The sequence below is a fragment of the Micromesistius poutassou genome (assembly GCF_964030765.1).
Source record: "Micromesistius poutassou genome assembly, chromosome: 8".
Taxonomy (NCBI): domain Eukaryota; kingdom Metazoa; phylum Chordata; class Actinopteri; order Gadiformes; family Gadidae; genus Micromesistius; species Micromesistius poutassou.
This window is the reverse complement of record NC_140278.1, coordinates 13,493,900-13,509,072: the sequence shown is the minus strand read 5'-3', so window position 1 is coordinate 13,509,072 and position 15,173 is coordinate 13,493,900. Positions and strand designations below refer to the sequence as shown.

General features: G+C 41.4%; 2 protein-coding genes across 3 annotated transcripts; one reads left to right on the top strand and one right to left on the bottom strand.

Moving 5' to 3' along the window:
- Positions 1–1,163: 1,163 nt before the first annotated feature.
- mc2r (melanocortin 2 receptor) lies at positions 1,164–3,562 on the top strand (the record flags this gene model as incomplete). The annotated part of the gene is made up of 2 exons (XM_084471921.1): positions 1,164–1,537; positions 3,007–3,562. The coding sequence occupies 2 exons, from the start codon at positions 1,164–1,166 to the stop codon at positions 3,560–3,562; spliced, it is 930 nt and encodes a 309-aa protein (XP_084328047.1).
- A 517-nt stretch (positions 3,563–4,079) lies between these two features.
- LOC311351394 (melanocortin receptor 5-like) lies at positions 4,080–14,828 on the bottom strand. 2 transcript variants are annotated; one of them, XM_084471530.1, is made up of 6 exons: positions 14,709–14,809; positions 11,804–11,909; positions 10,637–10,907; positions 10,095–10,201; positions 9,639–9,827; positions 4,080–9,137 (listed from the first exon to the last, which is right to left on the bottom strand). In XM_084471530.1, exons 3-6 carry the CDS (start codon positions 10,799–10,801, stop codon positions 8,567–8,569), a joined length of 1,032 nt encoding a protein of 343 aa, XP_084327656.1. In that variant the 5' UTR covers positions 10,802–10,907; positions 11,804–11,909; positions 14,709–14,809; the 3' UTR covers positions 4,080–8,566. The 2 variants fall into 2 exon arrangements, with proteins under 2 accessions (XP_084327656.1, XP_084327655.1); XM_084471529.1 differs by lacking the exon at positions 11,804–11,909 and having other exon boundaries at positions 14,709–14,828.
- Positions 14,829–15,173: the final 345 nt, after the last annotated feature.

The window sequence follows — 15,173 nt, the reverse complement described above, 5'->3', positions numbered from 1 at the left end:
GGCTGAAGATATTAAGGCTGAAGTTACAGCATCATTTCAACTAAGAACATTCCTGCGCCTATAGGGGGTCTTTCCAGTGAATTACCCCAAATTAAATATAGATGCCCCCTCAAAGCAACACCTGATTGTGCAACACATGTTCTAACATCTACAATGTCTTTAGGCCTCCTTTGTCAAAGCACCCTCAATTGTGTTACTGTTACATATTTCATACAGTATGAATGTATTTGACAGGGCAGTATAGTAGGGGATTGATGGCACTGGTGTAGGTAGTGAGCTTTAGGCAGATGTACTGTAATCTGTATAATGTTTAGTAACATGACAGCTTGTTTGCAACTAATTAAATAGTTGTGTTTTTTTGTCAGCATCACTATAAATCACAGCACTGGGAGAAAAGTTTGAAAAAAGTCAAATAAATAACTAGAACTATTGACTCAAATAAGCTTATTTGTGAATCCTAGTGGACACAGTAATGCTGGGGATGAGTGTGTAGTCTGAATAAGATTATCGAATTGATTATACTGTATATGCCAGATCATAAGCCTTGGGTTATGATCATAAGCCTAAGGGTTTGTTGCGTAAGGTTCCACATCAGCAATGTCCTCAGTAGCTTTTAACAAATATGAGCACATGCTTCACTCAGCCACAGAAGGGACTAACACTTGCTGTGTTATTTAACAGGGGAGGTCTCTATTGGAGCGGCTCTACTTCTTCAACCCAAACCACCCATGAACACAAGGCAGCCCTGGGACAGCTGACACCCCCCTCCCTCGGTTGTGTGTGTGTCCTCGTACAGCCTACTGCCACTGCCCACTTCTAAGTCATCAGGGATGTTTTTCCCTTGTGTAATCTCCGGAGAGATAACGGTCAACTGGTTTAAGACTAAGGCCTGCCGACTCCAGCTTCACCAGAGACCAAAAAGGTCATTGCTGAAAGGGAAACTACTTCAACATCAGCATCATCTAAACTATTTAAGAAATTTGCGAAAATCCCATTAACCCTCATTAACTGAAATGGTTAAAGATGATTCTGTGAATGTGGTCTTTTTAGTATAAGGCCACATTACAGCAGCAAGGACTTTATAATACTAAGGACTATCACATTGGAGTGTTACCAACCACCTCCTACTCTATGGGTGAAGAACCTCTCCTGCTCGTCTCAGTATGAATCACGCCACAGTAGCCACGACGACCCTGTCGGCCAATCAGTCCGACTGCCAGGAGGTCCTTCTGCCCGTGTCCCTCTTCTTCACCATTGGGGTGGTGAGTCTGATGGAGAACCTGCTGGTGGTGGTGGCCGTGGTGCACAACCGTAACCTCCACTCGCCCATGTACTGCTTCATCTGCAGCCTGGCGGCCTTCAACACCATCGCCAGCCTCACCAAGACGGTGGAGAACGTGATGCTGGTGTTTGTGGACGGAGGACACCTCGACCAGCAGGGCTCCTCGGAGAGGAAGATGGACGACGTGATCGACTCCCTGCTGTGCATGTCGTTTGTGGGCTCCATGTTCAGCTTCCTGGCCATCGCGCTGGACCGGTACGTAGGGGTTGCTACGGGGGGGGGGGGGGGGGGCGGGGCCCAATATGAAGACCTTTGGATCGTGTGTGAATGTCGCCACCATATTAAAGACACTGTCAAATACAAAAACATGCAAACACATATAAAATTAAAGCTGCGAGCAGCGTTTAAGGTGCCAAGCCTGAGCCGACCGCCACGCCACAGACACGCCCTTCAACGTACAGTCACAAAACCATCACACCTAACCCTACCAACCAATAAACCATCAAACCTAACCCTAACCCTATCGACCAATAAACCATCAAACCCAACCCTAACCCTACCGACCAATAAACCATCAAACCTAACCCTATCGACCAATAAACCATCAAACCTAACCCTAACCCTACCGACCAATAAACCATCAAACCTAACCCTAACCGTACCGACCAATAAACCATCAAACCCAACCCTAACCCTACCGACCAAGAAACAATTTCGCTGTTTGGCGGCCATCTTGTTTTGCCAATCTACCTAATTTTTCTTGAGCAGTTGGAACTTTGGGCCCCAACGGCCACTAGGTCGGTCCTGCTTAAATCAAACATTGCGTCTATGAACTGTGGCGATTTTAGTGACAGGCCACGCCCATTTCGATGCCACGCCCTATTTGAAAAAATGTTGAGTTTAACTCTTCAGAATTTGATTATGAACAACTTTTGTATTGGGGTCAACATTATAGGAGTCCAACTTGATGTTGATATGAGCAATTAACTATTTTTGCGTTTTAAACCACGCCCGTTTTAGAAGTCAATGGCTCATGGGTGCTTTAAAATTTATTGTACAGACTAATCTTTATGTCAGATTGAAGATAATGGTCCATAGATTATATGGGCTAAAGGATTTTTGTCAAAGTCAAAAAACCTAGGATCGTTAGGCAATTTACTGTTTTTAACTAAATTCAAAATGGCGGCAAATCTGGGAACCGGAAGTCATAGGTTCTTGGGGCATATTTGTTCAGCATGTGGATATGCATGTGTCAGCCAAGTTTCATGAGTGTAGGTCAAACCGGTTACGAGATATGCTTGTGCAAAGTTTGCATTTTTTGGACAGTTGGTATAGCGCCACCTTTAGGCCAATCAGTGTAATATTTGCTGTCTGCTAATCTTGGGTCAACCTCTACAGGTCTAGTAAGTTTCATAAAAAGCGTGCGAGCGGTTTAGGCTGTGTAATGCAAACGCAGCGGAATAATAATAATAAAACTAACATTTTCAATTTTCAAGTTGCCTTCGCACACTTTGTGCTTGGCACCTAATTAAACAGCTCAGTTTTCTGATCAGGGCTATTTGGTAGTACCGTAAAATTGAATTAGTTATTGTGTAACAGAAGTATAAAAAGGATATTTTTGATTAAATTCTGGATTGCTTTGAACCGTTGATAATTAATTAGGTTGTTGACTGAAAGTGTCTATTATTATCCACAAAGCCTGATTTGTTATCACCCCTTTACAGCTACCTCACTATCTTCCACGCGCTCCGCTACCACAACATCATGACGATGCGCCGCGCGGCAGCCATTTTGTCCTTCATCTGGACAACGTGCGGCGTGTCGGCCATGCTCATGGTGCACTTCTTCGACACTGCCTTCATCAAGACCTTCTTCATAGCCGTCTTCGCCATCTCCCTGCTTCTCATCATCTTCCTCTACGTCTACATGTTCCTGCTGGCACGTAGCCACACTAGAAAGATCGCCGCTTACACGCCTAGCGTAAAGCGCCAGAGTCACTGTTGGAGTGGCGGCAACATGAGAGGGGCGCTGACGCTCACCATACTGTTCGGGTCGTTTATGGTGTGCTGGACTCCATTCTTCTTCCACCTCATCCTCATCATGACGTGCCACGCCAACCCGTACTGCGAGTGCTACCGCTCGCTGTTCCAGCTGCACGTGGCGCTGCTGATGAGCCACGCCCTCATCGACCCCGCCATCTATGCCTTCCGCAGCGCCGAACTCAGACACACCTTCTGGAAGATGCTCTTCTGCTCCGAATGGTGGCGATGCTCCCAGTAGAAATATTGTTTTGCTCCAAGAATATAAACTTATTTTTTTATCGTTTTGTCATTCCCCTTTTAATACAATAACTACAATACATATACTACAATACAATAATAAATAACAGTAATTTACAGTGAGTTTATATATATATATATATATATATATAAATATAGCAAATATACTTAAGATGTAGAACAAATATATACAAGTATTATGGTTTCCAAAAAGTCCAAAAGGTCATTCCGGGAAATTAACATTTATAACCCGCTCGATTCTATAGCTCCATATAAGATGATTCTACTCACTGTTGGTAGTCGTTGATTCTTGTGTTTTGATGACGATTGATGGCGATAATGTCAGATGACGCAATTGATTGTGTTTGTGTTGAAAAACGTTAATCGTGACATTACGTGACACATACAGGTCAATACTTCCTGTCAGTTGGGCAGGTCACCACCAGGGAGCGGCCAATCCAATTACCCACAAAATAATATATTTTCAAAAGATACATACACGTTCCCATTATGTTGTGTCTTTTAATGAGCAAGTATGAACAAGTATCATACGTAAAAATAATCTTGTAACTGAAAATACAGAAACTGGTTTTACAAAAACTCGAATTGGCTTAGTTTCTTTGATCAAATATTTTTATTAATGTACAATTACGTATTTCTTTCGACCACTTATTTTTTTCCGACCAATGCTATTTTTCGATGCTAACTTTTTTTTTATGTTTACGAGGGGGTACGTTCGATCTTGTATAGAGCTGCCTGGTAAGTCCCGCCCCTTCCGCTAAACCCCAGTGGACCTCTAGGTTGAAAAATCGTTAATGCAAGTGAATGTGAGAAAATAATTAACGAGAAAGACTACATATGATGCCTATAACATATAACAGTTATATGTCATAGGCGACATGTAGTCTTTCTCATTATGTCTTTTCCACAACTGCTAGCGACAATATACTGTCAAACTCTTAACATGAAAAATTATATTAAAAATTCACAGACAACATATGTTGACATTCATGGCACAATTCAAACAGATCAACTGAGCGCTTGAGGTGGTCCTTCCTCTAACCAGTCCTTATCAGACTCTTCACTGCATCCGCTGACTGGCTGGAACCTAGCGACCTGAGCCAGCTAGGAGGGTGCTAAGGATGGACAGTTCCATTACAACATACCTGACGCAATAACCTCCACACTTAAAGAAAACAATGATGATCATTGAAATAACTACTAAAACATACAGTAGCCTATATAGGCTTATTATACACTACACTGTACATCCGTATCGGGAAATACAGAGGGTCTCTGTCAGATGTTTTGAGTGAGGCCGCATGCACAAAAACAATATTTAAAGTTAGCATTGAAAAAAGCATTGGTCAAAAAGAAAAACATGTCTAACCTATAACCTATATCTAATATGACTTCTTTACCGTTACACCCTTGTAAACACACTTCCTTTAGTATAAACAAATACAAAAGGAAGGTGTTTGTATTTTGTACAAAAACATTTACAAAGCAGTTTACTTTAAGCAACACTGCCAATAGTGATCACAAATGTACAATTTTACATTTACAATTTATTTATTTAGTTTTATTAATGCACGCCATTACTTTCAGCTTTACATACTTGGTGCATACGCCTTGGATATTTTTTGTATTATATGCATTTATCGATTGTCATATTTGTGTAAACTCAATCACTGTGCTTCAAGTTGTAAAGTAATCATCACTGGTTATTTTTTCGTGCATGTGCATTTTTCTTGATATTTTCATTCTGTTTCTTTTTTATTTTTTGGTCTTCTGGGTGACAAAGCTCACAATTCTAACAACAGACTACAGACCCCAACTGAACATTTGTAGGAAGGCTAATCCCATTAAACTCCAGAGGTTAAATAATCCAAACAGACAGACTTCTCCTAATGTTCTCCTTAGAGACTACCTGCTACTTATTAAAGTAAACTCTAGACAGACAAAATCACAAAGCAGCAGTGCACATTCATGTACGTTAACTTTACAGTGCAAACCATTTACTACGTTGGCATTAGCATTAGCAGTATCATCTTAAGTGAGTTGGATGCACAAAGCATCATCAATGCATCATTCAATGCACTGAATGAGAAAATTAAAACATTAGAAGAGACTTTCTATATAATATAAATCTTAAAAAAGGAGTGGCATGCCTTGCACCCAATCAGACTCAGGACAGTTGACCCCATACTGATGGAAAAAGGCACAAAAACACATTCCGCAATAATTTATTTGACCAAAACAGTGACGCAACAGCTGTTTTGGTTTCTGTTTGTTCCTAATCCTTTGCTACATCTCTCTTGCTACTCTGTCTCCTTTGCAACAGGCAACTGTAATACAAAGGCATACTTAAGAAGTAGAATAATCAAGTGGCTGTGTTTTGGAATGACCTGAAGATAGGCTGTGCAAATGTACTCCAGTGGCTGCAAAATAAAATCCCAATTTCATTTTGTCTAATTCCCGGGAAACTTCCCTACCTTTAATATATTTTGCAATGGGTACAGTGCAGTTTTTATTGAAGTATGTTATTTGTTTTTCATAAAACAGTGAATGCAATGTGTGTGTGTGTGTGTGTGTGTGTGTGTGTGTGTGTGTGTGTGTGTGTGTGTGTGTGTGTGTGTGCGTGTGTGTGTGTGTATGTGCAGGGCCGGCCTGAGGCATAAGCAAACTAAGCGGCTGCTTGGGGCCCAAAAAAATCGTGTTTCTTTTGTTAGTTTTTTTAATTAAAGTTCAGTAAACCACACTGGGTTGCACCAACATGGATTAACTCTTAAACTGGATAAAATCAAGGTGTTTAACTGTTAACCGTGTTGCACGAAACTTTAAACCTAGTTTAAATTTAGTTCATTGTTAATCCTGGTTATATTTAACCCTTTGGTAATCTCAGTTTAAACTCCATTTAAACTGAGATTAAATTTAAGTCTGTTGCACCAGTCATAAAAAACCTATTCTTAACCTGGTTTAACGGTTATATTTAAACCACCTCTGGAGGAGGTTTATGTTAGGTTTATCACAGTTTTTTTGACAACATGGCTGTATATCTTCGCTGAATGGGGTTAGAGGAAAGAGTACATTGCAGGAAAATTAGAGATAGATTAAACCCAATTGAAATTTATGAAAATAGTTTTCACAGCTGCGGGACCATATCAATGATTTTCTTTGACTTGAGCTACCATGTTGGGGCAACCCAGCTAGAGGGTCCGTAATCATTGGTGGTCCTCCGCCAGTTTGAAACATCCGCCTCCTCTCTCCTGCTGCGTCCTTTTTTGCCTTTGCATTGTAATTCAAGGCCGACCTGGGCTGTGCCACTTGGGCAGGGGCCACTCATTTTCTCCCCTCTGTAAATATAGACTTGATAAATATAGACTCTGACACTGTAAATAAAAGCAACAAGCTAATCATTTATTCACGAGTGAACTGGAGAATATATTGTGGTCCATCTTTATCAAGCATGCATTGTGAATTTGTTCACATTTCGCCAGAATCCATCATCGCAGACACTGAACACAAACTAATCCTTTTTAATCCTTGTTTAAACTAGTTTAACTAATCCAGGGTTAAAACTAAGATGTGCAACGCGTCTCTGATTAATTATAAACCAGTTTAAACCTAGATTTACTAACCCTAGATTAACCCTAAACCAGGATTAATTTAATCCATGTTGGTGCAACCCAGCCTTAGTGTTTCACTTCAAATATCAGAGTTTAAAATAGATTTGTTATTTCAGTAATGTCTTAATTAATTAATGTCTTAATAGGGCTTCCTTAATCATACAAAATGGGTTATGGGTTGATGTCTGAATGGGGCCCCTCAAGTAAATATCACACGATATGTGATGTGATATATCTAAAAGCCCTCTAAATCATGAAATTCTGCTTATGCCACAATGTCTGTGTGGAACCCTGAATGTATCTAATCAAATATGGACCAAAATATAGGCTAGGCCTTTAAAGTAGACTTGTGGTTTGGGGGCAGCTAAACCCAGTGCTATATTAGTTTGCTTGTGCAGGCCCTGCAAGTCAGGTTAAAGGCTATGAATCTGAAGGAATTAAGGTATTGCCCATCTCCAGCTGACCATCCCCAAGATGCACCAGAATATAGGAAATCACATCTACCAAATTAAAAATTTTCTGGGGGAGGACCCCCAGACCCGCCCCACTCCCCCATTTACACCCACTTTTGCACAAATTGGAGGAGGGGGGTCTTTATGCTTCTTTGCCCAGGGGGACAGTAGTTCACAATCCATTCCTGTATTAATGCAATTTATAATGTGACATGGTGTGCCGTTTGTGTTAATAATCATCAAGCACAGATGACTCCATGGTGGTGGGAGGGGGGGGCCCAAAGGCTTGAATCAAATTCTGCTTAGGGCCCCCAAAAGGCTAGGGCCGGCCCTGTGTATGTGTGTGTGTGTGTGTGTGTGTGTGTGTGTGTGTGTGTGTGTGTATGTGTGTGTGTGTGTGTGTGTGTGTGTGTGTGTGTTTTAGTGATTCAACAGACTACTGACTTAAAAAAAAAAGTAGTCAGACAGGGGAGAGAAAGCTGAGCTGGAGCTTATGGCATAACGTCTGGTTCCACAAAGAACATCCTCAAGTTGCATATAATGAAAGGTCTGTAGAGTGAATACCGCCAGTATCTCATACACACAGCACATACATACACACTGTCCCACGGTTGAGAACACAAACAAGCACAAAGTCACAACATATGGCAGTCTTATAAATACTAAAATACTACATACCTACACATTTCTTCTCGTGGAGAGGCAGACCACCCTCTCTACCACAGCCTGCCCTTGTGTTCACTGAAAGCCGTATCTCAGACCTACGAATCCCAACCTCTTTCTTTTTTCCCCAACCCAGTGGTTCACGTAACAGCTGTGTTCCATCTGCGTGTCATTTCATCCAAGGCACCTGCCTCAATCAACCCCCCCCCCCTCACACACACACACACACACAGACACACACCACCGTGCGTCGTCGCTTGCTCAGTATTTGCCCGTTAGTGCCCAGATGTTGGCGCAGGTGTTCCGGAGGCTGTAACAGCAGATGATCTCCTTGAAGGTCTTTCTCATCTCCTGGCTGCGGAAGGCGTAGATGAGCGGGTCGATCACAGAGTTGCACATGATGAGAATGAGATACATGTTGAAGTGGGACATGAAGCACACGCAGTACAGGTTGCGGGGGCAGGAGATCATGAGGATGAGGTGCAGGAAGAACGGCGCCCAGCACACGATGAAGATGCCCAGCAGGATGGTGAGCGTGATGGCTCCCTTCATGCTGGCCCGCTGGTGGATGGAGTTGTAGCCCGGCAAGGCGGCGATGCGCTTGACGTGAGAGCGCGCCAGCATGAACATGTGGCTGTAGAGCGACGCCATGAGCACCAGCATGGCGAAGAACATGGACACCAGGCAGATGATGACGGGGGTGGTGTCCGAGTAGATGATGAAGACGATGCCACAGCCCGTGCAGAAGGTCCAGATGCCGGCGATGATGAAGCCGGCCCGCCGCACCGTGACGATGTTGTGGTAACGGAGTGCGTAGAAGATGGTGACATACCTGGCGAGAGCGAATCATAACAGGGTCTGTTTACCAGCTTGTTGTCTTCACACACTGATGCAAGAAGTAATGGCCAGAAGAAATATAAATAATACAAATGGTGACACCAGCCTCCAAAGCACACACACATCACACTATCCAGTAAACTCAAAACTCTGCTCATTTAGCACATAGTGCTGTCACTGTTTTTTGTGTTGTGTGTGTTTGGCTAAACAGTGTGTGGCTAAAACAAGTAAAGACAACACAATCAATCATATCGATCATAAAAAAATCATATCAAGCATATCAATATGCAATACCGAGATTCATTACTTATTCGCCCTGTCGACATAACAGGGCTTCAAAGCATTCGGCCTCTCTTCTCTGTATATTTTCATCAGTGCATCCACATATTTATGGACATTATATTTGTATGCATTGGGTTCAGTCAAAGGACAACATATTCAACCAGCTAACCAAGCAACCAGTCCACCTCTCTCCCACTCCTCCTGTCAGCCCTACCGGTCCACAGCAATGGCCAGCAGGCTACACATGGACGCCACCACAGAGATGCAGATCAGGGAGTCAAACACGTTGTCCATCTGGCGGATGAAGCTGTCCTCCACCACAAGCTGCCGATTGTTCAGCAGGTAGATCACAATGGTTTCCCACGCGTTCGACACACTCACCAGCATGTCAGCCACCGCCAGACTGCAACGAGCCACAAGAACACACACAGCCTCAGATCAAAGTGACCACAGCATGGAGGCAAGCCAGCCAACTGCAGCCGGTGATGTTTGCCGGTGTTTATAGCCACACGGTTGTGATGTCATACGTGCAATCTGAATTAATGTATGTATGAAGTATGTGTGAAGTAAGTATGTGTTTGTGTGTACATACACAAAGAGAGATTGTGTGTGTGTGAGTGTGTTTGATAATGTAATTTGTGATTTCATTTATGAAGCGTAAATGAAAGACCTGCAGATGAAGAAGTACATAGGCGAGTGGAGGTTCTTGTTCTTCACGATAGCCATGATGACCAGGATGTTCTCCAGCAGAGAGATGATCCCCAGGATGAGGAATATCTGCACCACCAACAGAGAGATACACAGTTGAAATGTATGGGTGAGGAACAACACAAGAGATATGATGTATAGCGATATTAAAGCGGTAAACTGTAACGCTTAGTGAAGAGACCATGAATATGCATGTACAGAGATCTGCATGCGTGTATGGTGCAGCAATTTTTTAAAAGGATTGAATTAATTGGACATCAACAAACACACACTGCACAGCAAAAAGACACATGGAGGGGCACTCAGAAGAGGTCCACACAGAAGAGGTCCACACAGAAGAGGTACACACAGAAGGAGGTCCACACAAAAGAGATACACACAGAAGAGGTACACACAGAAGGAGGTCCACACAGGTGGTCCACACAGAAGAGGGACACACAGAGGTGGTACAGACAGAAGGAGGTCCACACAGAAGGAGGTCCATACAGAAGGACTTATACAGACCTCTGTGGCGATGTGCACCTGCTCGCAGGCCACCGGCTTGGAGCCGCCCGGCAGGCCCGGCTGCAATGACGGGTGTAGGGTGTAGTTCTGCTGGTCATAGTAGTAGCCCATGGTGGAGTTCCCAGAATACTCTAACTGGAACCAGGTCTCACCAGACACGTTCATGACTACCGTTCCACTGTGGCCGTTCCGCTTCGAGGTCTCGATCACTCACCAGCCGCTGGTGCTGCTCGCACTCCTCTGGGTGGGCTGGAGGGCTGGGGCAGGGGGGCTGTCAGAGGAGAGCAAAAGTGTGAAGTTAGCTCAAAGATAGCGGCTAAATGGTATTATTATGTGGGTTTAGTTGAAGGGGTGTGCATAAGAGTGCGGCGTCATAACCAAGACATGACACCGGTCATCAACATGAAGGAGTCTTTCTGAATGTTTATTCGATCCATTTTGTCCTTTTAGTGCAGAGTTCACACTATTTGAGGTGTGTTTGTTGTGACAACATAACCTGTCATTGTCTTTCTTATGACAACGTGACATTAACTAAGACCGCATAACCTGTCCTAAACATGCTACAGCAGGATTACAACTTTTTTTCTTAATGTATAAACAAATTGTTAAACTGGCCAATGGCTAATGACAATGGCCAAACTGCAGACAAACAGCAATGACAACAGTCGTAAACATTCATAAAGACTCCTTTATGTTCATGACATGACATGCCATTGTTATGTGACGTCATGTGCACATCCTTTCAGATAAAGTGTTGAAAGCGTGAAAGACATTTGGATAGTAATCCCATTCCAAAAAGATGGAACGTTAACTTATGCAAAATACTTAGGCTAGCTTCTGGAATTGTGTTGACATTAACAAATAAGAATAAAAGGTTTAGGATTGCAGTTGTTATATACAAATGTTCTGTTTGACCATTTTTTTATGTTGATGTGTTTTTTTATGTGATTTGGAGAACATTGATAAGGAACTGTTAAAAGGTAAAGGTGCTAGGTGTAAGGTGTCCCATTATTTTTACATAATGCAACACTATTGATCAAGTATTTAACAAGGCTGTGGTATAAATGGCAATAAAAGACGTGAAGGCTAATGTGATTTATTAAGAAAATATAAATATAGAAATATATTTAAAATAGGTATTAAGGATATTGATCAAGGAACACCTACCAATAGGCTAAGGACATTGTGGTGGGGATTTGAACCCAGGTCCCTCCAGCTGGGAATTTATTTCAATCATTATGACTCGCTTGCCATTACACATTTCCGGTGCGTTCTGTGAAAAAATATTTATATTCAATGGAAAATCCACTATAAATCCAGTGGATTTTCAGATGCTAAATGACAGATGGAATGTATAAGCTGATGGATGAACAAATGACAATGCACCAACTTGTAGTGGTGCATTAGGAGCCTTGTACTGGCAGTTACAGAAAAATCACAGCATAAAAAGAATATGGCTGTTGTTGCACATATTTAAATGGATTGGCATGCTTCATTTGATTTATCCGATTTTTTTTTCAAACTCTTTTTTTTTAAATGTTTTTCTCTTCCTCATGACACGAGGGACAGACACTACTCTTATCTGGGAAACACGAAGGAGATAAAATGCATCATGCTTTTTTTTTTTAACTTTGGTCAGGCTTTAAATTACGCACCAAATGTGGGCATGTGGATCATCGCTGTTGCACTTGTGTTATAAAATACAACACCACATATGGTGATTTTAATGAATATGCAGTACACATTCACCTAGGCTCGACTTATAGAATGATATACTGTAACTCTCGGACATAGGGAATAAGAAAGACTATCGCTGATTACTTCCCCTGGCCAACTGTACTGTGGTACTAGAATACCAATGTTAAATACTGTTGCATACATTTATTTTTCAAGGATTGCCTTAGAGTGTCAAGAAACATTGAATGGAAAAACAAGGAGGTTCAAGGGAGCCTCAAACATGGGTGGATCAAACATTGGTGCACCACTAGGCCCAGTTTTGTTCCCCTTGCTTTGGTCCCACGACTTCAACTTAAACTTGCTTTTTCTTCCCATGTCCAGCTGTGTCTAATACAGTCTGACTTTAAATACCAACCATTTCGTCAAGGTTGTCTGTGTGTCCATTTTGTTGTGTGAGTAAATAAGAATTTCACTGCTCTAAAATAAGTTATTGTTCATGAGGGAATCTGTGTTATAACACTGTATATCACCATGGCAGCATAAAGAATACAGATAATCAGGTTAAGCAGTCAACCTATTAACCACCTTTTGTGTATTGTTCTCAGAATAAATAAAAGCAATAAATTATATGTCACAAATAATTTGTTATGTAACATTTTGGCTTACATTTTTATTTTATTTTAATTGCATTCTTTTTTTATCCGCCAGCGTAGCTCATGTTGAGTGAGGGTGTTAGAATAAGTCTACCATTATTCTGCCTTACATAGTGAACTCAACTGCACTCCCTTCTTTAAGTATCTTTAGTCAAGCATCTTCAAACAGTTTCCTTCAAACTGTGGGTTCATGCCCACACATCCCCAGAGGTGGTCATTAATCCATTTCCATCCATCCCTTGAAGGTCTACGTACTCTCATCTCTCTCTCTCTCTCTCTAGCTGTATGCCTGTAGAGTATGCTCTCTCTCTCTATCATTGACTTTGTGTTTCTTTCCTCAAGGGCCAGTGTGGGCAGACCTTTTGATCACTTTATATTTAAGACAGATTGTCGGCTGTTTTCATAAAAGGACGTGATGTCTTGCTGTGCGCGAAAAATTCCGGCAACCCCTAAAATCCCTTCAAGGAATCCTCATCACGGAACGTCATGCGGCGCTGCCGTGATGGAGGTTTTAGGATATCGCCAGGGCTTGATTTGGGTAACGCTTCAATGTTATGCCCAGTAATTGAATGAATGAGTCAAATGTCTCAGTTAACCATGCCATCACGTCATCATGAAGTAAGTTCTACCTCTGTCATTGTTTATTGCAAAGTTAATTCGATCAACAACAAGGGAAGCAATGAGTCCATGCAATGCCAACATTTTGAATAATCTCACTCTCAAGTGACCAGTATCGCACACAATCACCTATATTAATTTAAAATTGCATATTATTTAGTAATATTCAGAAATTCCTTTGGGTAGATTATTGTGGTGGTGTTTAGCACTTAGAATATCTTAATTTATAATGAAGCTTACAATTTTGAAATTATAATTCATTCATCATAACTGTTAAGAATTTAATATATATATATAGTAGGCTAACTCAGTGACATACTTATATGGCAATATCTTTATATTGCACTGAGCAAATATTGTTCACCTAAGAAGATGAACAAGACTGGTGTAGGCCTATATGTCAACAAGTATAACATACAATGTATTGTATTATAAGCGTTGGTCGAATAAAGAGTGGTGGGTGACAGGACAGGCGACAATCAAACTCTATTTAGTCCAATGGTATTCCCTTTCCTTCACATAGCTTACAGTGTCCCTTGTTTCTGCCCTCAAGAAATAATAATCATCATCAATTTTATTAAAAAAAAACAACAACCATCATAACAGACAGTAACTAAATAATAGATCCACATATGATTCAAACTTTAAATATATGTTAATGGTTTGTTAAGCACTTATTAATACTTTATTTCGAACCTATTTTCGTATGTTTATTAGGCTATGTGGTAACCTACAAGGCTGTTTAATCCTAATTATTGGACAATTCTCCATGTCCACCATGTCCCAGGGTCATTCTTTAACCTGTAGGCTATGGCTATATATGATAACAATGCCTTCCCATAGCCTACTTAATTACCAAGCAAATCGTAAAAACAGTGTAATTCTATTGCCTCGCTTGATCGTCACCGTTCTATATTTATTTTACGATTATATATTATTCTATTATTTCCTATATTATATTTGATAATTGAACAGATAATTTAAAGTTACAGCATATAACCAGTATATAGCCTAACCAATATAACAGTTGATTTACAAATTGCCGTTTCACAAAACAATCATATACGTCAATCATGGTTAGAAGAGCAATAAAAATAAGGAAACATTTTAAATGAATGTCTCACCCCCTGGATGCAACTCCTTAGGATCCTTATTTCTAATGATAGCGTTGCGTCAAGAGAAGCATGAATGGGGAAATCCTTCCGACGAGTATGACACTCTGGCCGCTTCTTCAGCAAACCGGGCAGCATACAACGTTGCCGCAGAGCCGCAGCTCGTCCTAGCGAGCGTTAAAGTCGCTGACGTTAAACAGACACTTCCGGTTACATGAGCTGTATACACGTCAAAGTAAAAGCCTTCATATCTATTCTAGATTGAGTAGCAGTAATGGAAGACAGTCCATCAAATTGTGGGTGCGATCATGCACAACAAAACAAAACATGCAATAATTATATCCCCCTTCCAATACCATGGATAGTGCGGTGACACTCGGCTAGGCGTGCCAAAACACTTTATTTATTAACTCCAATGTCAATAGAAATGATGTCATCTATCTATCTATCTCTCATGAAGTGCTGACAGTGGGTTGT